Below are 25514 nucleotides of genomic sequence, written 5' to 3' on the forward strand. Positions count from 1 at the left end.
CTTAGATGTTGTTAGACTACAACTCCCAGTACCCCCAACCAGTTTAGCAAATAGTCATGGGTGATGGGAACTGGAGTGCAACATCTGGGAAGCCAAGATGGAAGATTGTGGCTCTAGAGGATTCTTCCAGGATACCACAGACATTGCGACAGACATGTTCAGGCAGTTGACTGAACACATGAATATTCAATCCATGATTGAGGACCAGCCCTGCCCCTCAAAATTCCCAGGTGGGAAGACTGCTGTTTCGATCCTTGTGCTCAAGACAACTCTACAGAGTGGAAGGAATGCGAAGTGATATGGACACGCCGCAAGAGAAGATGATTGAAACTGTAGCAAAGAAAAACTTACCTGGAATGGGCATATATTGATGGTTTTTTCAGGCTCCATCTCTTTTGATGGGCAGGACCCTGGACCAATTTTCCTTCTGGGGTCCAGAGCCTGGCATTTCTGTCAGAGGAGCCACGGAGGATGACGGATCCTGAACCAAACATGAGGTCTTCAGTGCTCATCACACTCTTGCGATGGACTCTCCAGGAACCAGAGTGAAAATGGCGTCAGCAGTATCTGCTAGGGAGCTGAGCAACAGGAGACAGAGACAGATATTTTGTAGAACACCTCCTCTTCCCCCCTCTCTTCCTCCCTCCTCTGATCACAAAAAGAGACTTTGCATTCTGTCCTCAGGATGATTTGCCAAGACCTCTCCATGCTCCTGTTTCACTTACAAGCAAAGTCGTTTCTTTTTATAAGAACTTCTAACTATGAACATTGTTACTGTCCCCATGCTATATTTTAACTGTAGCTTAATTGGTCAGACATTTAGTATTGTTGAGGTTGTTTTTAGCTGTTTTAAGTATGCTATGGGGGACGCAGGTGGCGCTGTGGTCTAAACCACTGAGCCTCTTAGGCTTACTGATTGGAAGGTCGGCGGTTCGAATCCCCACGATGGGTGAGCTCCCATTGCTTGGTCCCAGCTCCTGCCAACCTAGCAGTTCGAAAGCACATCAAAGTGCAAGTAGATAAATAGGGACCGCTCTGGCGGGAAGGTAAACGGCGTTTCTGTGTGCTGCTCTGGTTTGCCAGAAGTAGCTTTGTCATGCTGGCCACATGACCTGGAAGCTGTCTGTGAACAAACGCCGGCTCCCTCGGCCTATAGAACGTGATTAGCGCCGCAACCCCAGAGTCGGACATGACTGGACCTGATGGTCAGGGCCCCCTTTACCTTTACCTTTATCATTGAGCCTATTTCTTACCAGACCATTTTTTTGGGGGGGGGGAGATGGCTAGATTCAGTTCAAAATCTCTGTGGCAGTAAGCAAGGTGACATGATGGCTAATCATTAGCCCTCAGTGTCTTATGGAAATACCTGGAAATCCTTCCTCCTTACTCATATGGATTTGCGACTCTGAACCAACTGCCGCTTCCTAGAATGCCAAATCAGACCACTTACCAGAACCTTCCAGAATCTTTCGTTCAAGCTTCTGTGATGCAGCCTGCTACCAAGTCCCCACAATATCCCAGCAGATTGAACATATTAAATAAGATGAAGCACAGAATGTCCTTATTGATAATGAGTTGAAGAAAATGTTTAAGACTTTATTCTCCCCCCCAAAAAAACTGGAGGCATTCTTATTTAGACTCATGACACGAGAAATCCAAAAGAAACAGACCACTATTCGTGTATGCCTCAACTGCAGCAAGGATTTTAATAGCAAGAAAATGGAAAAGCAAAACCGTCCCCTCATAGATCGAATGGTAAGCAAAACTAATAGAGTACTTACAATTAGCTAGGAGAACGGGGGGCAGTGAGAGGAAATTCAACACATGAAGTAAACAAGGAATGGTCAATAATTAAGGAATATCTCAAAGGGTACTGCGATAATAAATGCTTTCTGGCAGATGTTGAATGAGCCATGCAATATAAAGTATTTGTTAGATAAAGTTAACAAAAAACAACTTCACACAACTGTGTAAGTAATAGTTTAATTGTAAATTGTAAAAGTTTCTTTTCTTTCCTGATTCAAACAGTGGATAACATTATGTCTTTATTCACACTTTCATTCTTCTTCTTTCTCTTAGTTTTCTTTCTTTCTTCTGTTCTTTTCCGTTCTTTTCTTTTTATATTTATATTCTTTAAAATTTTATAACATAAGAATGTTATTTTGTTGGCATTGCATGTATTTTAAGAATCTCTTTGTCTAATAAAATCTTCAATAAATTAAAAAGAAGAAGAGGAGGAGGAGGAGGAGGAAGAAGAAGAAGCAGCAGAAGCAGAAGCAGAAGCAGAAGAAGCACAAGATGTCCAGCTGTGTATGAAACATATACTAATATTTTACAAACAGAAGCATCAACATTTATTCCTATTCTTTCTTTACGGGCTTTTATGAATCTAGGAGCTAAGGCTACTTTCACACCTAAAGATGGATTAAGTTTCTATGTACACCTGGAAATGATATATAATGATTTGAAAAGGAGGTTCAAAATAACTTTTATTTAAAAAAAAACCCAGGAGCTTTTCTTTTGGGAATTATAGGGACAGAACTACGTACCGTAAATTGTATGGAAATTTATTTATGTATGCTACCACAGCAGCAAGAATGCTACTTGACCAAAAGTGGGGAAAAAGCAGAAGTCCCAGGAAAGTAAGAATGGATACAAAAACTTATAGAATATGCAGAAATGGCGAAACTTACAGGAAGAATAAGAAATCAAGATAACAAACTTTTTATAAAAGAATGGAAATGGTTTATTGAATATTTACAGATAGATTGCAAACAGATAAGAACATTAGCAGGATTATTTTAATAACCTGCAGTGGATATGCAGAAGATATTTTTAAAAATAAAATTAAGGAACAGCAGAAAGAGAGGGAAGGAAGTCAAATTTTGAAATGTTAAATTGATTGCGAAACTATTGAAATTTATAAACTTGAAAAGTATAAATAAAAACTTTTAAAAAAAGTTTCTATGTACTCCTCCTCCTTCCCATGTTGCTGTTGTAATCCATTTCAAATGTTTACTTTATCGGGGGAACATAACTCCAGACAAAAGAATAAGAGTAACCCTGCTGGATCATGTCCAGCATCCTGTTCTCATAGCGGCCAACCAGATGCATACAGGAATCCCACAAAGAGGACCTGATTGCCACTTGTGAAACCCAGAACCTGGTATTCAGAGGCATATTGCCTCTGAGAGAGGACTTTCAGTGTGAAATTGTTTGAAAGCAGCTCTTTCCGGAGCCAGTAAAAAGGGCAAGACTTCTAAAATATATATTCCCTCAAGGACAGGATAAAAGGATGATTGTTGAGCGTGGTGCTTTGCTTGTGCCAAAAGTTCAGCTTCCTGATTCTGAGTGATATTGGGGGGGGGGGGAATCCCATAGGAGACTAACCTTCGAGGCCCCTCTATTGTAACCTAGCAATTTTGAAAGCTACACAAGCGAGCCCGTGAAGGCCAATTCTCTATCTATCTATCTATCTATCTATCTATCTATCTATCTATCTATCTATCTATCTATCTATCTATCTGATCTCCCTCACTATTGTACATGTTAGGGTAAAAACAAAAACACCAGCTCTTACACTCTTGAGTGTACAATACACCTTTAGGGTTCTATTTCTTGCTGCTGTAATAAGCCTTTGCTGGTATCTGGGTGTTGTTTATCATGAGGTTTCTGTTGCCTTTTCCCACAGCAGTAGCGGAACTGTCACATTCTGTCACTACCTGACAAATGGAAAATAGCCAGGACTGAAAAGAAGGCCTGCCTGAAAGGTTCAGCATGAAAGCTGGTGTCAAATATGCTTCACGTTGCTGCTTGTCCCCTCAGGGCTGGTCCAACAATGAATATGACATCAATGGATCTATTGGCACTTGGTGAATCACTGAAGAATGTAGAAAGTGACTCCGCTGAAAGCAATGTGTCTGAGGGCTGCTTATCTCTCTGATACAATCAAACGCAGGCTGGCGGAAGCTATTGGCGAATCATCCTTGCGAACATATTTAATTGCTGAATGGCCTTAGACTGAGTGCTTTACTCCAGTGCAAATGCAACGGGGAGCTTAAAAGTAGTGGAAAGAAAGAAAGAAGAAAGAAAGAAAGAAAGAAAGAAAGAAAGAAAGAAAGAAAGAAATAAGGAAAGCGCATACAAAAAATTAACCCTTTGATCATCGTTGAATGCAATTCACATTAATTGATGGAGAATGGTTTGGGGGAGGGGGAAATGCTGGATAAATTTTTGGCTAAGCAATGTCTAAGTTATAGATCATAGTTATAGGACATTCCATTGTGGACAACCCTGATATCTATGGATGAAGGGCAGTATAACAAACAAACAAACAAACAAACAAACAAACAAACAAACAAACACCATTAGAACCAAATTTTTAAAACTGAAATAGCCATCTATAGGGAGAGCTACTCTTGTACCGAGCACTTTTGTGTGTTTCCTTCTGTTTCATCCTTGCGCTTTCCTCTCCTTGCAACACTTGTCTGACCATCCTTTCCCCCTTTCCATTCCACATCTTACATACTCCGTCTTTCAGAAACAGCTACCCCTTAAACTAGGGAATGCCATGAACTGGCAAGACAACAGGGAGGAGGAGGAGAAGAAGAAGAGTTTGGATTTGATATCCCGCTTTATCACTACCCGAAGGAGTCTCAAAGCGACTAACAATTTCCTTTCCCTTCCTCCCCCCACAACAAACACTCTGTGAGGTGAGTGAGGCTGAGAGACTTCAGAGAAGTGTGACTAGCCCAGCAGCTGCATGTGGAGGAGCGGAGACGCGAACCCGGTTCCCCAGATTACGAGTCTACCGCTCTTAACCACCACACCACACTGGAGGGAGAAGAGGAAGAGGATCTCAATGAGCGCTGTAGCTGGGACTGGCAAGCTGGGGGTGGGGAAGGAGAGGTTGGTGTAGGAAGTACTCATGGGATGACGGAGGATGGCGAGGGGATGGGGGTCAGTGTACGGGCACCAGAACAGCAGGACCCAACACCAGAGGGGTGTCTCCATGAACATAGCGGGCTCTGATGCATAGGGAGCAGTGGGAGGGACGCTCTAGGACAATGTTTCCCAAACTTGGCTCTCCAGCTGTTTTTGGACTACATTCCTCATCATCCCTGACCACTGGTCCTGCTAGCTAGGGATGATGGGAGTTGTACTCCAAAAAAAACCAACCAGCTGGAGACCCAAACCTGCCCTAGAAGGCTGAGGCAAGCAAGGGCTCACAGCCCATCTTCCTAGGTGGCCAGGTGAGGCTTGCTAGCTCTGGGAGCAGGTGTGTGATTCCTTGGCTGGAGTTGGCTCAGAACAGGTGAGGCTCACATGCCTCGTCAAGCCCAGATGCTGCAATCAGGCAAAAGCCTGTCTGGGAGCTGAGTGCCCGGCGCTGAAGGGAAGCCTTTCTGCCATACAGGCCTGCCGTTGCCCAGTGTTGCCTGCAAGGTGAGCAAGGTGCTGGCCTCACATTCACCTTTGGCCAGTCTCCTTTGGGCCACTAAGGCTGGGGGCATCCTCTTCCCAGGCCCCTGTAGTGCAGTGCTGTAGGGCACCTCTCTTTAGGGCAGGGAGGGGGGGTGGCTCAGAAAACAGGGGCAAAGGTGGAGGTTGCCTGAGGGACTCCCAAGTAGAGGGAGTACGAGAAGAGGCTGAGGGAACACTCCACAAGGGAGGGTGTTCGAAAAAGGGTGAGGGGCTGCCGGCTCTGCAGGCAAGGGGTGACATAACTGGGCTCCTGAGGCCCACAAGGGTGCCGCAGAAAGAATGTAGTTGGTCAAGGGAGCCGTGGACTCAAAAAGGTTGAAAACCTCCGGCATTTGGTAAAACCTACATGTAAAATGTAGGCTTCATTTAAAAAAAAAACAATACCCCCCACCAAGAATTGAGAAGGTGGGCTTGAAAGAAATCAACCCCCAGCCCTGGGGGGTGCATGGACTATTGGGGAGTTTGAAATTAAAATGTGTTTCCGATTGCTCCTATTATATAGCCTGTAGTTGGTATATTCAATATATGTGTGATTTAATGACTTTACTAATGGAAAGCATGTGTTCAGGCTGGTAAATGAGCTTTTGTTTGGCACTCGAGGTGCTTTCCACGGGTGTGGAAACTGAGCCGCCAAAGGCAGTGGATGTTCCAGCAAGAGAAGGGGAGGTGGATTTTGTTGGTGGGGAGTATTATATGAAGGAAGATTGATCAGCTGTGCTGGAGTAATAGCAGCTGCTTTGGCAAAGCAAATGGGTGACACACTGAGGCTTGCGTCAAAGGGTAGCTGTGGAAGGGGCTTCATAACAAAACAAAACAAAACAAGATGGTGAAACGATACCAACGGCAGAGGGTTATATATTCTCATCATATATTCTCATCATTCAATGACAAGGGCAGCATGGCCTTGGGGGCTGAAAAGAACCCAAACTGCTTCAGGGAAGGTGCTCATAGCCTCAGTGCTAAGTCATACTTTCCTTAACCGACGGGGAAATTCTCTGGGCATACCATAGTCTCTTCAGTGTTTCCTGGCTCCGGCTTACCCAGTCCTTAAACTGCCCAACAAGCACGGCAGGGCACAAAACCCAAACCACAATATGAACTCAGTGGCACAAGCAGATGGGGAAGATGTTAAAAGGGCTTCTGGATTTGATATCCGGATAAAATGGCAGGAAACGTCAAATTTGAAGTGCTTTGCCCTTGTGATGTTGATCTGGTTCAGATTTTAAGGGCCATGGGAGCACCCTTGTATCCTTCCAGTCAGTTTGGGAGGCCATCAGACCACCTAGGAGTTGTTTACTACCGTCAACAAGAGATAAATAAATGCAAACTGTTTTGCTTGTTTGTATCAGGCTTCTTGGAAATGACTGCGTAGTACCTTAAAGATTATAAATATATGTATTTACCTACATTTTTTTTTAAAATTACAGACACGATTATTACAGACTCATTAAGCACTCAGGCTGCAGTATCTGTGTACCTTTGTGTGTAATTCCTTCTTGAAACCAGTGGGACTTGGGCCTGCAGGCTAACAACAGCTCTTGTCTAAATAGATAACTTTATTCCAACCACTCATATCGCAAACCTGAAGAATGAGCACTACCGAGTGTGCCTTATTTATGTATAGTGCTTGCCACTAGCATTGTGCGTTGCGTTCTAATTATTCTGAGCTGGTTTGGGAGAGGGAAATGGTTTTTGCCTGGAAAATGGTATAAAATATAATGAAGAAATGTATGAAGAAACCCCAATGGATACTTACTTCTTGGGGCTCATCCACACTTCCACTATTCCCCTGCATATAAAGTGTGGGTCCAACGCCTGTCCTTATGGCCTCGGTCCAGTATACCTGAAGGAGCGTTTCCACCCCCATAATTCTGCCCGGACACTGAGGTCCAGTGCCGAGGACCTTCTGGCGGTTCCCTCGTTGCGAGAAGCCAAGTTGCAGGGAACCAGGCAGAGGGCCTTCTCGGTGGTGGCGCCCGCCCTGTGGAACGCCCTCCCATCAGATGTCAAAGAGGAAAACAGCTACCAGATTTTTAGAAGATATCTGAAGGCAGCCCTGTTTAGGGAGGCTTTTAATGTTTAATAGATTTTATTTTATTTTTCTGTTGGAAGCTGCCCAGAGTGGCTGGGGAAACCCAGCCAGATGGGCGGGGTATAAATAATAAATTATTATTATTATATTATTACTATGTTGTCTAGGTGCGTGTTGTCTAGGAGCGGTTTTGCCTTTGCCCCTCTGCATTTCCCCCAGAAAACCTGCCCTTTGTGATAAATCAGAGCAAACTCCAGAAAAGGAGTGGGACAAGAGTTTTAGTGGTTCCCCCCCCCCATTTGCTTGTTTTACAGATATTAAAAAGTGGATACTTCTGCTGGCAGCTGTTACTTGGGGTTTTGTGGGTATAGTATGTGCCATATATAAAGCACGTGCTGCTCATGATCCAAACTTCCTCCCCTCTCCCCTCGGCTGTGCCACATAAGACTTGTTGGAATCTGTTGTAACCTGTAAGATATCAACCAGACTAGAGCTTTGAAAGTCAATGAATCTGTTCTGCACGCAGCACCCGAATGCCCTCTTGTGCGTAAACCAGACAGATCATCTTTCAGACTGAACCGCACAGGATCTGCAAGATAGTATTCAATTTCTTTCCAAAATACAGATTTCTTTTTTAAAGAATTCTTTTCGGATTAGAAACAGATGCTTGGGGAAGCTGTTTAGAGAAGATTGCACAACTATATACCTGACCTGAGATGCCCCTATTTCCTTGTGAACTGAAGACTGAATTCTGTTGTTTCTTTGTCAGGCTCCACCCCCACCCCCAATGCATAGAATAGAAAAAGGTCAAAATGTTGACCTTTTAAATATCGAAATAATCGGACAGAAAAGACATTTTCTTGCAAGCTCCTTGGTTCCCTTTTCAAATGACTGGCGGGTAAAAGTGTGCCACTGAATACCAGTGAGAATAGGCTAATATTTTCATGCTTGTGGGCAGTGCTGGAGAACCTTTTTCATCCCGAGGGCCACATTCGCTTCTGGGCGACCTTGTGAGGGCCATATAACAGTGGTGGGCAGGACCAGAAGCAAATTTCATGAATGCAAAATTTACCTTTGTACAGCAGGGTGGTTTCTACACACACAAATACCCCTATCCTTCATCCAAGCAAGCAAGAGCCATTATCAAAGAATGAGGAAATATCCCCCCCCAGGAAAGAACACTCAAACATACCCTCCAACATTTCTCTGATGAAAATAGAGACAACCTTTACTACTGCTACTGAACTACTTTACTGCTACTACTCCACTTCACTACTAACTTACTACCACTTTACTATTGGTTTACCATTACTTAACTGCCACTTCACTACTGGTTTACTATTGCTTTACTGCCACTTTACTACTGCTGCTTTATTACTTAATACTATTTTACAATTTATACCCTTATTTATACACTAGACCTTCCTGAACCATGGCATGCCTGTATAGTATTGTTACTATTTCATTAATTGTATATACTGCCCTTCATCTGTAGATTTAAGATTGGTTTACAACATAAAAATGCAAGGTAAAAAACACAAAATACACAACAAAAACAAGAACAAACACAAACCAATAACCCTCCTCCTCCCTCACCCTCTCCTTCACTCATGACCTCTCTCTTGTTCCTTGATCTTAATCTCCCGACTTTTGCAAACCCTCCAGGTGTCCCTAATTTTCCCGGGACAGTCCCAGATTTATTGAAGCTGTCCCGGTTTCTGACGTGATCCTGGAATGTCCTGCTTTTCCTTAGGACATACTTATGTTCATCAGAGAAATGTTGGCTTGTATGGAGCTTTGGGACCACCAAGCCATCCAAAGGCAGCCCTGTATAGGGAAGTTTTTAAATGTTTAATGTTTTATTATGATTTTATATTTTCTGGAAGCCGTCCACAATGGCTGGAGCAACCCAGGCAGATGGGCGCGGTATGAATACTAGTAAAATTGCTGTCACGGAACAGGCCACCCCTATTTTCATCGGAGATATGTTGGGGGGGGGTAAGATTTTGTCCTGACTTCAGTTGTGACTACTGGCTCCTCGCACAGCTTCTGACTCACGACGGTGTGTTACCCACTGTTCGGTTCTGACTAAAGGATTTTATGCGGCCACTGCTAGCGAGGACATTTTGGGAGCCAAAATATCCAAGCCACTAAATTCTGGTGTACTTCTTTAACATAACAGTTTAAACGGGGGATCAATATACAAACACCGAGAAGCCACCCCCCCTCACTACTTTATATGGAAACAACCGGAAAAACCTCTATGGTTGAGGCAACCAACATGGCGCCTGTTTGTACAATGAACACTTCTGAGGTAAATCTTTGGCCCCACAAAGGCCTCTCAGTTTGCCCACTTGCTGGTGCTTATTCATGTTATTGGTTTCTCTGTTAAAAAAATACAGAGAGCTGAAGGAGGAAGTTGAAAGACCGGTGTTCTTTCTAGTGCTATTTTTCCAGAAAAAGAGGTGTTGGGACTCACAGTGAAGTCCTCTTATAATGGAAATGGCGCCCACCTGAGAGGCAACGGAACTGAGTTCCAGCGAGTTCCATCTGGAAAAAAAGCCCTGGTTCTTTCCCACTTTCTGTGTCAGCACAATGTTGCTTTTGAAGGCGCTGATTAATTCTTTTGGATCTGACTTTTAAACATACTTTCTGTCTGTCTCTTGGGGCAAGAAGTGACCAAAAGGTTTGGAGCACACAGCACTTCTTGAAAAATACAACTGAGCCCACTCAGGTCTGGAAAGTTTGGGGAACCTTCTTCTCCGCTCTTCAAAAAGGCGAGCAGGTCCATTTGCCTTCTCGCAACACGGACCATTTCTGCGGCTTTTATGTTTTTCCTTATTGCTGTTTTAGTGATGGTTGTCTTTAGTATTTAATATTATACTTTGGCATCTTTTTTACCCAGCCCTTCAAACAAGTTCCCTGGGCAGCTTTCAAGGTCATAAAATACGGTCAGAATGGAAGAATATTGCCAAAGCAGCAACCCACACTAGATAAAAGCAGCAAAATCTAAAAGCTGCATTGAAGTCTCCAGCTGAGCTCTTTTTACAACAGACAAGAGACAACAGCTCTTGTCTGTTTGCTTGCTTTTTGTTTGTTTAGGCTCAGGGACAGCTTCGGGTTTCCAAATGTGTGGGTTCAAATGATCACAGCCTTTTAAGATTTGATATCGATTCTGGGTGTTGATTTGCTTTTGTTTAAACAGGTGAAGTTAGTACTATATAGATATGCTTAAAAAAAGAGGGCTTATACAAACTCATGAGGGGAACATAGATGGAGCTGTATTATCATGGATGTTGTTCCAGAAATTAATAAAGAATGCCCATTATTCTGTGAATCTGTCTTGCTGTTGACTATGTGATGTACCGTATATACTCGAGTATAAGCCGACCCGAATATAAGCCGAGGCACCTAATTTTTGACCCGAGAATAAGCCGGTTCACCACACCACAAACCGGAGGAGGAGGAAGGAGCAGCACGAAAGGGCTGCTTTCGGGCTGCTCGTTCCTCCTTCATGACCAGTGGTGTAGTAATGGGGGCGGGCGGGGGGCGTGCCGCCCCAGACAGCAGGCTGGTCGGGGGGCAGCAGGCTGGATAGGAGGCATATGGCGTAGCGACGCGGCAAACCCCATGAGCAAGCCGCAGAGTGAGGCAGTCTCGCTTGCATTGCCGCCATCGAGGAGAAGCCCCGATGCAAGCGGACTGCCTCACTCTGTGGCTTGCTTGCAGGGTTTGCCATGATGCTGTGTTGTATGCCTCCTGTGCACACATGCGTCGTGACAGACACCCTGCCCCCTGGCGGGGTGCCTTTGGGTTTGCTGCTCCGGGTGGCCAGGCGGCTAGGTGGCTAGCTACGCCGCTGTCCACGACAGCGGCAAAGGTGGTGGAGGAGGAAGGAACAGCCTGAAAGCAGCCCTTTGGGGCTCTTGGGTCCTCCCCCGCTGCCTCTGCTGCTTGCAAGAGCAGGCATAGGAGCCGTGGTTGGGAGAGGCGCAGCACGGCGCCTTTGCCAATTGTGACTCCTGTGCCTACCCTAGCGAGAGGCAGGCGGTGGCAGCGGGACCAGTGATGAGAAATGGCTCCTTTCTCACCACTCATAGAATCATAGAATCCTAGAGTTGGAAGAGACCACAAGGGCCATCCAGTCCAACCCCCTGCCGAGCAGGAAACACCATCAAAGCATTCTTGACATATGCCTGCCAAGCCTCTGCTTAAAGACCCCCAAAGAAGGAGACTCCACCACACTCCTTGGTAGCAAATTCCACTGCCGAACAGCTCTTACTGTCAGGAAGTTCTTTCTAATGTTTAGGTGGAATCTTCTTTCTTGTAGTTTGAATCCATTGCTCTGTGTCCGCTTCTCTGGAGCAGCAGTCCCTCCGCTGCCGCCCGCCTCACTCAAGTATAAGCCATGGAGGGCTTTTTCAGCACAAAAAATGTGCTGAAAAGGTAGGCTAATACTCGAGTATATAGGTAGTTCTCTGATATGTCAGTTTAGTCATTAGGGCAGCTTTCCGCACCTTCTGTAACCATTCTTCTAATGGCAAAGCTCATTTTTTCTTCCCCAAACTGAGCAATGCGCCTGTTAAAAGACAACAAATTGTACATTGGCATTTCCACTTCTGTTTTCAGCACACACAAAAGGGTTACACTGAGGGTTTTAGAGATAATGTATCCTAGAATTTCCTGCACTATGCTGAGAATCACACTTTTATTTTTTTTTATTTTTTTTACATGGCTCCAGAAAATATGTAGATAATCTGCCCCTCCTCATCGCCTACATCTTGCTTAACTCCTGAGGTGTAAGATGCTACTGACAGATGGATTTCACAGAGTTCTCTTTTAGATTAGTAGTTGTTAATGTTTCAGGTATTGTTTTTTTTTGAAATTTCAAGTCTGTTTTGTTTGTATTATACTCAGGTTGCATTTTCTCGGACCCTTCCCCCCCACTTCTTGTGTTGCTACTGATCAAACGTTATGTCGGTGAGAAACATATATATTCTGACAATTCATTGCTTTGCATTAGCACTCACCATTATACTTTGGAATTTTGTATTTTGATATGGTAGGTCAATATATAGTTACCATTTATTCTGCAGTGTGTTGAAGCAGCAGGTGTCTTAGGCAAATTACTGAGAGGATTGCTTGATTGTAAGAGATTGCACACCCACCGTTCAGCCAGCTAGTCAAGCGCAGCATCTTCCGAGCTATTCTATATTATTTTGCCCATTTCCTGCTTAGTTTACCCTGCACACCCCTCAAACACATTGTCATGAAGCTGTCACCGATGTGTAGGCAATGGCTGTCTCAAATGTGCACAATTCTTTTTTTATTATTATAAAGCATTTTATTGAGTTTTCCAAATAAACACATTAAAAACAATAAACAAAACAAACATTCAAAAACAAATACAACACACACAATTATCTTTTTAACAATTATTTCCAAATTTCTCCTTTCCAATGCTCTGCCGAGCTTGACTTCCCTCCCTCCCCTCATTTGGTTTTCTATTCAGCTCTTATCTCGCAGTTCCTTTATTCCATCTATATAAAGTCATTTCGTAGGATTTATATCAGTCCCGCAAGTGTCTTTAAACTTCTACAGTTCTTTTCCATATAATCCACAAATTTACTCCAGTCTTTTTGGAACCTTGTTTCCTCCTGGTTCCGGATCCTGCTAGTCAGTCTCGCTAATTCCGCATAGTCTATCATTTTTGTCTGCCACTCTTCGATCGTCGGTAAATCCTGAGTTTTCCATTTTTGGGCTAACAAAGTCCTAGCCGCGGTTGTCGCATACAAAAATATTTATAAAGTCCTCCTTTGCAATCTCTTGTCCAATAAGTCCTAATAAAAATGCCTCTGGTTTTTTGGGGAAAGTATACTTAAAAATCTTTTTCAGTTTTATATATCATTTCCCAAAATCTTTTAACTTTTTCGCATTTCCACCACATATGATAAAAATCTCCCTCCTTCTCATTACATCAAATGTACACAATTCAGCTTAACTGCAACTTGAATACAGCTTACATTTTCAAATCAGATGGAAGCTGGTTGGAGGTGAAAAGGCACCAAACGGCAACATTTCTCAAGAAACTACAGGATATATATGGCTAGTGACATGTGTGTGTCTCTTCAAACACCAGTGGTGAGAGTGCACTGGAGCAAGAATAAATTGCAATGTGTACACAGCCTAATATATATACAGTCATACCTTGGTTTAGGTACGCCTCGGTTTGAGTACTTTCAGTTTAAGTACTCCGCAGACCCGCCTGGAACGGATTAATCCTCTTTCCTATGGGACTTCCAATGGGGAAGTTCGCTTCAGGTTAAGTACGCTTCAGGTTAAGTACGGACTTCCAGAACCAATTACACTCATACTTCGGGTTAAGTACGCTTCAGGTTGAGTACTCTGCGGACCCGTCTGGAACGGATTAATCCACTTTCCATTACTTTCAGTGGGAAGGTTTCTTTACAGGTTAAGTACGCTTCAGTTTAAGTACTCCGTGGACCATCTGGAATGGATTAATCCACTTTCCATTACTTTCAATGGGAAAGTTCACTTCAGGTTAAGTACGCTTCAGGTTAAGTACAGACTTCCGGAAACAATTGTGTACTTAAACCGAGGTACCATGTGGAACCAGAGATCTGTTCAAGAAAATTGGAGATATGAAAGGAACATTTCGTACAAAGATTACCATAATCAAGGACAAAAGTGGTAAGGACCTAACAGAAGCAGAAGACATCAAGAAGAGGTGGCAAGAATACACAGAGGAATTATACCAGAAAGATATGGAGGTCTCGTACACCTCAGGTAGTGTGGTTGCTGACCTTGAGCCAGACATCTTGGAGAGTGAAGTCAAATGGGCCTTAGAAAGCATTGCTAATAACAAGGCCAGTGGAAGTGATGATATTCCAGCTGAACTGTTTAAAATTTTAAAAGATGATGCTGTTAAGGTGCTACACCCAATATGCCAGCAAGTTTGGAAAACTCAGCAATGGCCAGAGGATTGGAGAAGATCAGTCTACATCCCAATTCCAAAGAAGGGCAGTGCCAAAGAATGCTGCAACTACCGCACAATTGCGCTCATTTCACACGCTAGCAAGGTTATGCTTAAAATTCTACAAGGCAGGCTTAGGCAGTATGTGGACCGAGAACTCCCAGAAGTGCAAGCTGGATTTCGAAAGGGCAGAGGAACCAGAGACCAAATAGCAAACATGCGCTGGATTATGGAGAAAGCTAGAGAGTTCCAGAAAAACGTCTACTTCTGCTTCATTGACTATGCAAAAGCCTTTGACTGTGTCGACCACAGCAAACTATGGCAAGTTCTTAAAGAAATGGGAGTGCCTGATCACCTCATCTGTCTCCTGAGAAATCTCTATGTGGGACAAGAAGCTACAGTTAGAACTGGATATGGAACAACTGATTGGTTCAAAATTGGGAAAGGAGTACGACAAGGTTGTATATTGTCTCCCTGCTTATTTAACTTATATGCAGAATTCATCATGCGAAAGGCTGGACTAGATGAATCCCAAGCCGGAATTAAGATTGCTGGAAGAAATATCAACAACCTCAGATATGCAGATGACACAACCTTGATGGCAGAAAGCGAGGAGGAATTAAAGAACCTTTTAATGAGGGTGAAAGAGGAGAGCGCAAAATATGGTCTGAAGCTCAACATCAAAAAAACCAAGATCATGGCCACTGGTCCCATCACCTCCTGGCAAATAGAAGGGGAAGAAATGGAGGCAGTGAGAGATTTTACTTTCTTGGGCTCCTTGATCACTGCAGATGGTGACAGCAGTCACGAAATTAAAAGACGCCTGCTTCTTGGGAGAAAAGCAATGACAAACCTAGACAGCATCTTAAAAAGCAGAGACATCACCTTGCCGACAAAGGTCCGTATAGTTAAAGCTATGGTTTTCCCAGTAGTGATGTATGGAAGTGAGAGTTGGACCATAAAGAAGGCTGATCGCCGAAGAATTGATGCTTTTGAATTATGGTGCTGGAGGAGACTCTTGAGAGTCCCATGGACTGCAAGAAGATCAAACCTATCCATTCTTAAGGAAATCAGCCCTGAGTGCTCCCTGGAAGGACAGATCGTGAAGCTGAGGCTCCAATACTTTGGCCACCTCATGAGAAGAGAAGAATCCTTGGAAAAGACCCTGATGTTGGGAAAGATTGAGGGCACTAGGAGAAGGGGACGACAGAGGACAAGATGGTTGGACAGTGTTCTCGAAGCTACGAACATGAGTTTGACCAAACTGCGGGAGGCAGTGCAAGACAGGAGTGCCTGGCGTGCTCTGGTCCATGGGGTCACGAAGAGTCGGACACGACTAAACGACTAAACAACAACAACCATGTGGAAATGCAAGCCTTGCAATATTAACATCTCACCAGTAGGTGGCAGACTATGCGAAGACATTGAAAATGCAGTACTGTATTTTGCTGAGGCTTTTATGCAAAATGTGCAACTGGGTTGTAAAAGAGCCAGTCTTACGTATTAAAGATCACTTCTATCCTCCCAGAAACTAAGGAAAGAGAAACATTCCTCTGGGATTTTTCTAGGAATCTGCATTACATTGTGCAACTTTTTTTAAAAAAAAGTACAAATGTGGCTACACAATAATGGTTTTCTTGTCATAGGACAATAAACAAAGCCAGAAAAATGCAGGGTTTTTGTGTTTGTGTATGTGGAAGAGAACAAATTAGGTCCCACTGTGGAACATTCCGTTTCCATGGCGTTTTGGTTAGTAGAGGAAAGCTGCCTTCCTGATGACCCCAAAAATATATTTTCCTCCTTTCCTGTATATTCACTACTGTCCTCATTTTCAGAAAGTTCTATTCAATGGAAACTATTGTACAAACTTTCGGTCACTGTAATTCCACCCCCAACTGGACTGGAGTGAGGATTCAATTGTGTGCCAGTAAGGGCCAAATCCAGGAATAATTGGTTGAAGTGATCTGGAAGCAATTGGTTTGGTTTTGGTGTGTGCGCCAGATGAGCGCCGCAACCCCAGAGTTGTTCGTGGCTGGACTTAACTGTCAGGGGTCCTTTACCTTTGGGACATGGGTGGGCACTGTGGTCTAAACCACTGAGCCTAGGGTTTGCCGATTGGAAGGTTGGCGGTTCGAATCCCCGCAACGGGATGAGCTCCCGTTGGTTGGTCCCAGCTCCTGCCAACCTAGCAGTTCGAAGGTACGTCAAAGTGCAAGTAGATAAATAGATACTGCTCTGGCGGGAAGGTAAACGGTGTTTCCGTGCACTGCTCTGGTTTCACCAGAAGCGGCTTAGTCATGCTGGCCACATGACCCAGAAAAACTGTCTGCGGACAAATGTCAGCTCCCTCGGCCAGTAAAGCGAGATGAGCGCCGCAGCCCCAGTGTCGTTCGTGACTGGACTTAACCTTCCAGTCTGAGGCAGAATGTACCTCAGAAGTCGAACGGCTTCCGCTGTGTGTTTTTTAATTTTCTTAATTGAATTTGCACCTCGGTTTTCAAATGTTTCGGAACTCGAACGGTCTTCCGGAACAGATTGCATTTGAGAACCGAGGTACCACTGTATTCTTAGATATTTTTCTGTAAGGTGAGATTCCTTTCTTGCTGCTCCTATTGCTGTTGTTCCATGAAATATCAATCTTCCCTACCCAGGAAGGTCATACTCTCCAACATTCCTTAGATGAAAATACAGACTTTTCTCACTCCCCTGACCCTCCTCGACCCCCAATTTTTGCAGAGCATTTCCTATCAAAAGGTTGTGCCACCACCTCTTCCTTCTTCTTTGGCGATCACTCGTAGCTGAGTAAGTTTGTCTTCCATGAACACGGTTTTAACTGTGAGTCCATAAGTGACTGTGGAGCACAATTCTGGATCCACACGTCCTTCCACAATGGGGACATAGGTTTATGGGTGGGAGTTGATCACGGTGGTTTGTAAAATGTGTCTTCCTCTTAGCGCGTTTCTCCCTTTCGTCCTGAGTTTAAGCGTTTTCAGAGTTCACGACACCTTTGGTAAAGGCTGTTCTCCAACTGGAGCGCTTGCAGGCCAGTGTTTCCCAATTGTCGATGTTTATACTACATTCTTTTAGATTTGCCTTGAGAGAGTCTCTAAACCTCTTTTGATGACTGCTAGCATTACACTTTCCGTTTTAAAGTTTGGAATAGAGTAGTTGCTTTGGAGGACGATAATGAGGCATCCGCACAACACGACCGGTCCAGCGAAGTTGATGTTGAAGAATCATTGCTTCAACACTGGTGATATTTGCTTCTTCCAGTACACTGGCATTAGTTTGCCTGTCTTCCCAAGTGATGTGTAATTTTTTTTGGAGACACCGTTGACGGAATCTTTCCAGGAGTTGGAGATGGCGTTTATAAGTGGTCCATGTTTCACAAGTATACAGTTAGTTTGGTAGTACAATAGTTTTGTAAACATGCATTTTGTGTGGGCATCTATTGTGGAATAGATGATAAATGCATGTTAAATCTATGCTTTAAATTTTACGCTGAAAGATCCTACCAGAGTTCAGCATTTTTCATGTCCACAAACTCTCCCACATTATTCAATGAAACTGAAACATGCTTAACTTTGGCCGTACAGTACTTCATTTTGTTATTTTGTCTGCAGTTTACAGGGAACAGAAGACAAACCGATAATTCAGCAATTCTTTAGGACTTCATTCATTCCTTTTCAAAGGGCAGCAGCTCCAATCCAGCTACTGTTAGTCTTCAGTGGCTTCAATGGAACTTAATTACATAGTCTTTTTCTTTACACTGCAAAGTAGTCGAAGCTAAATTCCAAGTATGGTTGTTACTTGGCCAATAAATTATTCTATTCTAGTTAGCAACATTTAGCTGAATTAACACCAGAGATTTTGTTTAACACCCCCCCCCGGGTGATTGTGCTCTCTCAAATACCATCAGAAATTGGGTAGATTATTAGTTAAAGAATCCACTTCTCATTTCATTTATTAGACTCATTAGTCACTTGCTACCCAAAGGTCTCCAAGAGACAGCAGAAAAGATAAACAGTACATAATACCTTATGGGGAGGGGAAGTGGGGGCAATAATATAATACACTAATACATTAATATCATACCCTCCAAATTTTATCTGCTGAAAATAGGGATGTCCTATTCAACAACAACCACAATTTATTATTTATACCCCACCCATATGACTGAGTTGCTCCAGCTACTCTGGGTGGCTTCCAACATGTATAAAAACATAATAAAACTTTTTAAAAAAAACCTTCCCTAGACAGGGCTGCCTTCAGATGTCTTCTAGAGGTTGGATAGCTACTCATCTCCTTGGTTCGGGGGGGGGGGGGTTTGCATAACTCCATACCCGCCAACATTTCTCTGATGAAAATAGGGACGTCCTAAGGAAAAGCAGGGCATTCTGGGATCAAATCAGAAACCAAGATGGCTTCTGTAAATCCGGGACTGTCCCTGGAAAATAGGGACACTTGGAGGATCTGTAATATTTTATATAATATAATAACAGTAATTTAAAAACATACTCAAATAATAAATAGAGCAATAATACCCCCCTTTAACCTTCCCAGCCCACCTAGAAGTCCGGTGCTGAGACCAGATGTTGCAAATCAATGGTGGGTGGGCTCTCTCCTCCAGGGATGGCTCAGTATCAGTCCTCTCCCTTCCGGGCGCGCGCGCGGGGGGGGGGGGAGCAGTAGCACAACAAAGCAGGGAGGGTGGTCCTCGGCCCATACTAGCAATCGATGAAGGAAACTTTTGTAATGATTCCAAATGATGGAACTACTTCCTATCCAGCTGATGTAAATCAGCAGCGATTTGAGATTCATATCCAGCGTCTGGAGTTGAGGACTGAACATTGGCAGGCAGCACTGTGAATCTCTGAAAACAAAAACAAAAACCAGTCCCCAAACACCTCCAGAATAGATTTATAAATCAAAACAGGAAATACTGCATTCCTGGCCCTCCCACGCTTGCGTAATTTCTCCTGAGCACATGGCAGGTGCCCTTAAATGGACTAGAGGACCGTCCTTACGTTCTTAAAACTAACATTGTCTTTGACGCACCATTCTCATCTGGGGATAAGGCCAGTGAAACCTAACCATAAAGGAAGTGGAGGTTGGGGAGGGAGGGGGAGAATGCATGAAAAATGCTACTGCCAGGGATAAAACAGAGAGGTGGGAAACTCAAAAGTGCACAAAAAATATTGTTACAAGCGTCTGCCCCTCGCTCTGCCGAGCGGTAGCAAGCATTTCCAGGCACCCACACAGGGTCTGTGTTCCTTTGGAGAATTGGCTGGTCTTGAAAGACCTACATTGGCTCCCAGTACGTTTCCGAGCACAATTCAAAGTGTTGGTGCTGACCTTTAAAGCCAGAAACAGCCTCAGCCCAGTATACCTGAAGGAGCATCTCCACCCCTATCGTTCAGCCCAGACACTGAGGTCCAGCTCCGAGGGCCTTATAGCACTTCCCTCCCTGTGGGAAGTGAGGTTACAGGGAACCAGGCAGAGGGCCTTCTCCGTAGTGGCGCCCGCCCTGTGGAACGCCCTCCCATCAGAGGTCAAGGAAATAAACAACTGTCTGACTTTCAGAAGGCATCTGAAGGCAGCCCTGTATTGGGAAGTTTTTAATGTTTGAAGTTTTATCATGTTTTTAATATCCTGTTCGAAGCTGCCAAGAATGGCTGGGGAGACCTGCCCAGATGGGCAGGGTATATGTATTACTATTACTACTACTACTATTATTATTATTATTATTATTATTATTATTATTATTTATTGACACGACGGAGACTATTGTGGCTTTTAGAAATATGGTTTATTCACCTATTTACACTTTCAGTCTACATGGAGGGTATCCAGATCTCGCAGCACACTCCTTTTAAGAGAGGCTTGTTCCCCACAGCAGCGCAAGCGGCCTTCTGCCAGCCTTCCCCAAATGGATCTCATCCCTTCATCCTGCTTCTTCCCAGCAACCCTTGCTCCCCAATCCCTTTTCCTGTCACCTCAGACATACACCTCATCACCTTATTCCCTAGGACAAAAATATTCCATAAACACCTTTTGTCATGTTAACTGGCAGGGCCGTCTCTAGGCCAGGATCCGGTGGTGCGGGGCGCCAGGGCGCCAGGCCACCAGGGGCACCGCTGCGCCCAGGGAGAGGCGCAGTGGAGGCGGCTCCAGGTGCGCCTCTCAGCTGTTCAGTGGCTTCAGGCTGCTCTCCGGAGGCGCGCGGGCCTGGGGCTGCCTCCGCTGCGCGCAGGGGCGTTGTAACAGGGGGCGGGCAGCGCCCCCTGGTCCAACGCTGGCCCTATGGCCAGGCTGGGTGGCACAGGGTGTTGGCCCTCCAGTCAGCAGCCACGCTGTGTGCAGCGCCCGCCCACCCGCCACTCTGGGAAACGGGGCGGGGGGCGCCGGAGGGATCCGTCGCACCACGACGCCAGGGCACCAGATATGCTGAAGACGGCCCTGTTTACAGGCATGCTCTTCACTAAGCCAGCCAGGCTGGTTTGAATAAGCCAGCCAAAGAATTCAGTGTCTCGCACTGCTCTCTGTAGCTTGTACTTTAAGCCGTATCTCAATTAATCAAAATTCTAGCACTGCGCCCCCCTTAAATCTATAACATTCTTGTACAGTGGTACCTCTACTTACGAATTTAATGCGTTCTGAACGCACATTTGTAAGTTGAAAAAAATTGTAAGTCGAATCCCATAGGAATGCATTGGGAGAAAAAAATCGTAAATTGAAGCAACCCTATCTAAAAATTCGTAAGTAGAAAAAATCCTATCTAAACCGCATCCAAGATGGCGGACGGAGCTCCATTCGTAAGTAGAAACATTCGTAAGTGGAGTTATTCATAAGTAGAGGTACCACTGTATTCTTCTTTAGAGGCAGTAAGATGTACAGCTTTGCATCCTGTACCATTCTCTGTTAATCTGGTCACGAAACATGGTACAGTGGTACCTCGGTTTAAGTACACAATTGGTTCCAGAAGTCTGTACTTAACCTGAAGCGTACTTAACCTGAAGCGAACTTTCCCATTGAAAGTACTGTAACGGAAAGTGGATTAATCCGTTCCAGACAGGTCCGCGGAGTACTTAAACTGAAAGTACTCAAACCGAAGCGTACTTAAACCGAGGTATGACTGTATTGGATACGGTCCTTTGTTTGTAAAGTGTCCCTAAGAAAGATCATTTCAAAGTGTTGGGCTATTAAATTATATTCTTGTGTACGTCGAACATCCACCACAGCGGAACAGAGAAATGGCTCCACCACTCTGCCCGTGGTTATTTGGTTTTATACCACTGGTTATTTGGTTTTATTGCTGGACCATCCTTTCCCATTGGTCCTGCTGGATCGTTACTGTGGAGAGTTGGAGTCCATCCAACAACCTCTGGAGCACTGCTTTTCTTTATTTAAAAAAAATGTATTTATACCTCTCCTTTCTTCCAAGGAGTTCATGGTGGTGTCCATGGTTCTCCTCCTCCCCCTTTAATCCTCACAACAACCCTATGAGGTAGGTTAGAGGGGAGGGAGGGAGGCTTAAGGTCACCCAGTGAGCTTCATGCCCTAGTGGGGATTCGAACCCTGGTCTCTCCCAGGTCCTAGCCCAACGCTCTAACCACTACACCACACTGCCTCACTTCCCTAACCTTTGTTTCATAGGAAGCTTGTTCTATTGTCCCAGCATCGACCTCCACATAAAACAGCTCTGACTGAAGAACAAAATATTTATTGTATATCTGTCTGACTGACCTATACTGCTTGCCTGGACTTCAAACAACCGGATGTTCCCTAGAGGAGTTTTGTTTTGTTTGCCTTCCACTTTTTTTCATCCTGTCCCAGAGCAACACCATGTGGAGGTGACTGGCTGCTCTTTCTTCCCTCCACCCTACTGGTTGAGGCAATCCTTCAGTTTTGCTGAGTTTAAGAAAAGAAAAAGTTTTCAACTCTGTCGTAAAAAAACACACAACCTTCCACCCACAGCTCGTAACTGAATGGCTATGTGCATTATAAGGTTCTAATTTCATTTTCCCAGCAGTTTCCATCCACCTAAATGTTTATTGGAAGGCTGCTGCTGGGATTATCACTTTCAACGGCCCTATATTATAATGAATATTTGATTCAAGAACCACAATTAATCAGAGAGTTTATAAGGATGTTACTACGGGGTCAGGTTGACTTGACATCTGAAAAGGTTCTAACAACTTTGGAAGAAAGAAGAGGCCAGTGCTTTTTTTTATTATTAAGTATTTTTAGGTTAGAGGAGTAAGTTTTAATTCGTAAGCATGCCTCTTTAAGAAAAGAGAGTAAATGTGAAATTTTGTTCACCAGTCATATAGATAAAGGCATCCTTGTGGAATTTTATGATCAAGCTGAGATCAGATTCCAGATGCATACTGTACATGGAGAGAAAAAAAGGGAGAAAGAATTATCAGGAGTAATACTGAGGGAAGAATGGAAATGGATTTGGGGCAATGTCCCATTTAAACTGATGGCAGAAAATTTAAAGGAAAATTGTTGTAAGACTCTCTAACAATGCCAAATTTGATCCAATACGTAGGCTTAGAGTTTATACTTCCTGGAGATGTGGTTCAGTCCAAGTACACATCTTTTGGAGCTGTCTTAATGTATGAGCCTTTACAAAATCTGTGCAGGCTAATATATCAGGCTGTCTCATGAATTTTAGAACCTAAAAGTTTTATTGCTTGGTTATCTGAAGGATATTATTTTGTAAAATGACTTAGAAATGGTAATCAATCTTATAACAGCTGCAAAACGAATGATTGCTCAGAAGTGGGGGGAAAGTATATCCCTTTACAGAATCTGAGTGGATGGGGGGGGGGGGAGATCTTACTGTGATACTGATTAAGTTAACATATTAGAAAAGAATACACAGAAACCAACCCAATAAGCATATGGAAAAACATTACAATTCCATGTAACGTTCTGGAATAACATGCTTAAAGATGATGTTGAACCTTAAAGGATGGAACGGGATCAAAGATAAAGAACTTGGAGAAGTGAAAAAATGGGGTTTTTTTAAAAAAAAAAGGAAAAGGAGATTATTGTGAATAATTGATGCATATTATTAGCTTTGTGTATTTTGGCACATATTATACAGTCAAACCTAGATTGTTGAACATAATCCATTCCGGAACACCGTTCGGCAACCGAGGATCAAAGGCAAAGTCAATGGAGAGAAAAAATCTCTCCAGAAGCTGTTTGGCTTCTGACAATCGTTCGAAAACCGGAGCAGTTACTTCTGGGTTTTCAGCATCCGGGAGCCAAAATTTACGATAATGAAGGTGTTCGGGAACCGAGGGCTGACTGTACCTGAGACCATTTAATTAGATGGGATACAGAAAGGTAAAACCAGTGCTTTTTTCTGGGGGGGACACAGGGGTACACATACCCTAAACATTTTGTGAATCTAAATCTGGCCTCATTGAAGGGCAGTATTTCAATATGAGTAGGGAAATGAGAGTACGCTATAACATTTTTTTAAAAGAAAAACACACTGGGTAAAACCATCTCTCTTCATTTTCTTTGCTATATAAAAACTCACTCTCAGTTGTGGGTCTCAAAATTCTTTCCTTTTGCATATTGGTGTGGATTAGCTCTGGTGAACTTTCCTCTGCATTGTGTTCTGTTTGCTCTTATGCTTTGGCAATGGTTTCCTCTGTTAGCCATTGTGGGACCTCCTGGAAATACCACCTTTTATTTTATTTTATATTATATTATTTTATTTTTTGTAGGTACGATTATTTTCCTGCAGTAAAGGAGTGGATTCCTGGATTGGTTGGCCCTCCCATTCATTCCACTAGGCACTGTAGCATTATAGCATTCTTAATATTCTCTCCTTCAAATTGTATCTTGCTAAAAAATATTTTTTAATAGAAACGCATTTTGGCACAAATTGAAAGATTGATTGACTGATTAATAAGTAACAAAGATTTGATGGTAAGATGGTGCCCACCACAAAAGCTATAGTGGGAGATCTGAGGCCCTAAAAATGTTGCTGGACTACAACCCCCATCATCCCTGACCACCGGCTTGGCTGAAGGGAGCTAGAGTCCAACAAGGTCTGGAGGGCTTCTTTCATCGTCCCAGCGCTGACCGTGATATGTGAACAAAATTCTGCCAATAAGTGAATAACAAGATGTTTATTGTGTGTTTTTCTGACCTGGACTTCCAACAGCTGGATGTTCCCTACCAGACTTTTAAAAGAAGTGGGGTTTTTTTTTTGGAACTTATCCTGTCCCAGAGCAGCACTGTGTTGCTGGCTGGCTACTCTGTCCTTCCTCCACCCTTTGGGCTGAGGTAATCCTTCAAAATTGCTTAGTGTTTTCAACTCTTTTTGAAAGAAAGCTTCCATCCGCTGCTTCCATCCGTTTCTAATGTCTTTTCCCTGCAGTTCCCCCCACCCTAAACTGCAAACGTTTCTTGGCAGGTTGCTGCTATGGTCAAGTCTAGATTAATGTTGGTTGTGGAGATTTGCCTTGACAATGTTTACACAATGCTCACTAAAAGCAAAGTTACACACCAATGAAATATTTCAATAGATATTGCTCAGCAGACATTATCAAACAGTAAAAGAAAACCAATAGACTTTAATGATGAAATCCCCCTTACCCACAATAAGTTTACTGTTTACTCCAGTGGATGGGGGACACATTTAATCACCCCGCCCCCCCTCCCATGCCGCTGCTGCGGTCAGCTGCATTTTCGGGGGGGGGGGGAACACCCAATGTGGAAAATGCAATCGGACTACATTGCAGGGTTTTCAAAAGCTCCTTCCCACCCACCCCCAGCTCCCCTCATCCGTCCAACCACATTAAAGTGCCCATTTTTTCACTGCCCAACAAGATTTGTATCACCACACAGGTATTTCTTAGAGGCTTAGTCCCTCCCTGTAACAAATTCTTTCAGACGTTATGATAAAATGGGAACAAGACCTAGGCTACACGATTGATTTGGATAAATGGAAAGAACTATGGACAAAGAATATAA

The 25514-nt window shown here is 43.7% G+C and overlaps 1 protein-coding gene across 2 annotated transcripts in view; it reads right to left on the reverse strand.

Annotated features, from left to right (window-relative positions):
- LOC118079656 (uncharacterized) overlaps positions 1-25514 on the reverse strand; it is a 52997-nt gene that overhangs the window by 23249 nt on the left and 4234 nt on the right. The window contains exon 2 of one of the 2 annotated variants that reach the window (XM_088661425.1): positions 352-578. In XM_088661425.1, the coding sequence (XP_088517551.1) occupies positions 352-512 (161 nt within the window). In that variant the 5' untranslated portion in view covers positions 513-578. Of the gene's footprint in view, positions 1-351; positions 657-25514 lie in introns of those variants that run through there. The other variant, XM_088661424.1, reaches the window with a different exon arrangement.

The sequence above is a fragment of the Zootoca vivipara genome, chromosome 2 (genome assembly GCF_965207765.1).
Source record: "Zootoca vivipara chromosome 2, rZooViv2.hap1.1, whole genome shotgun sequence".
NCBI lineage: Eukaryota > Metazoa > Chordata > Lepidosauria > Squamata > Lacertidae > Zootoca > Zootoca vivipara.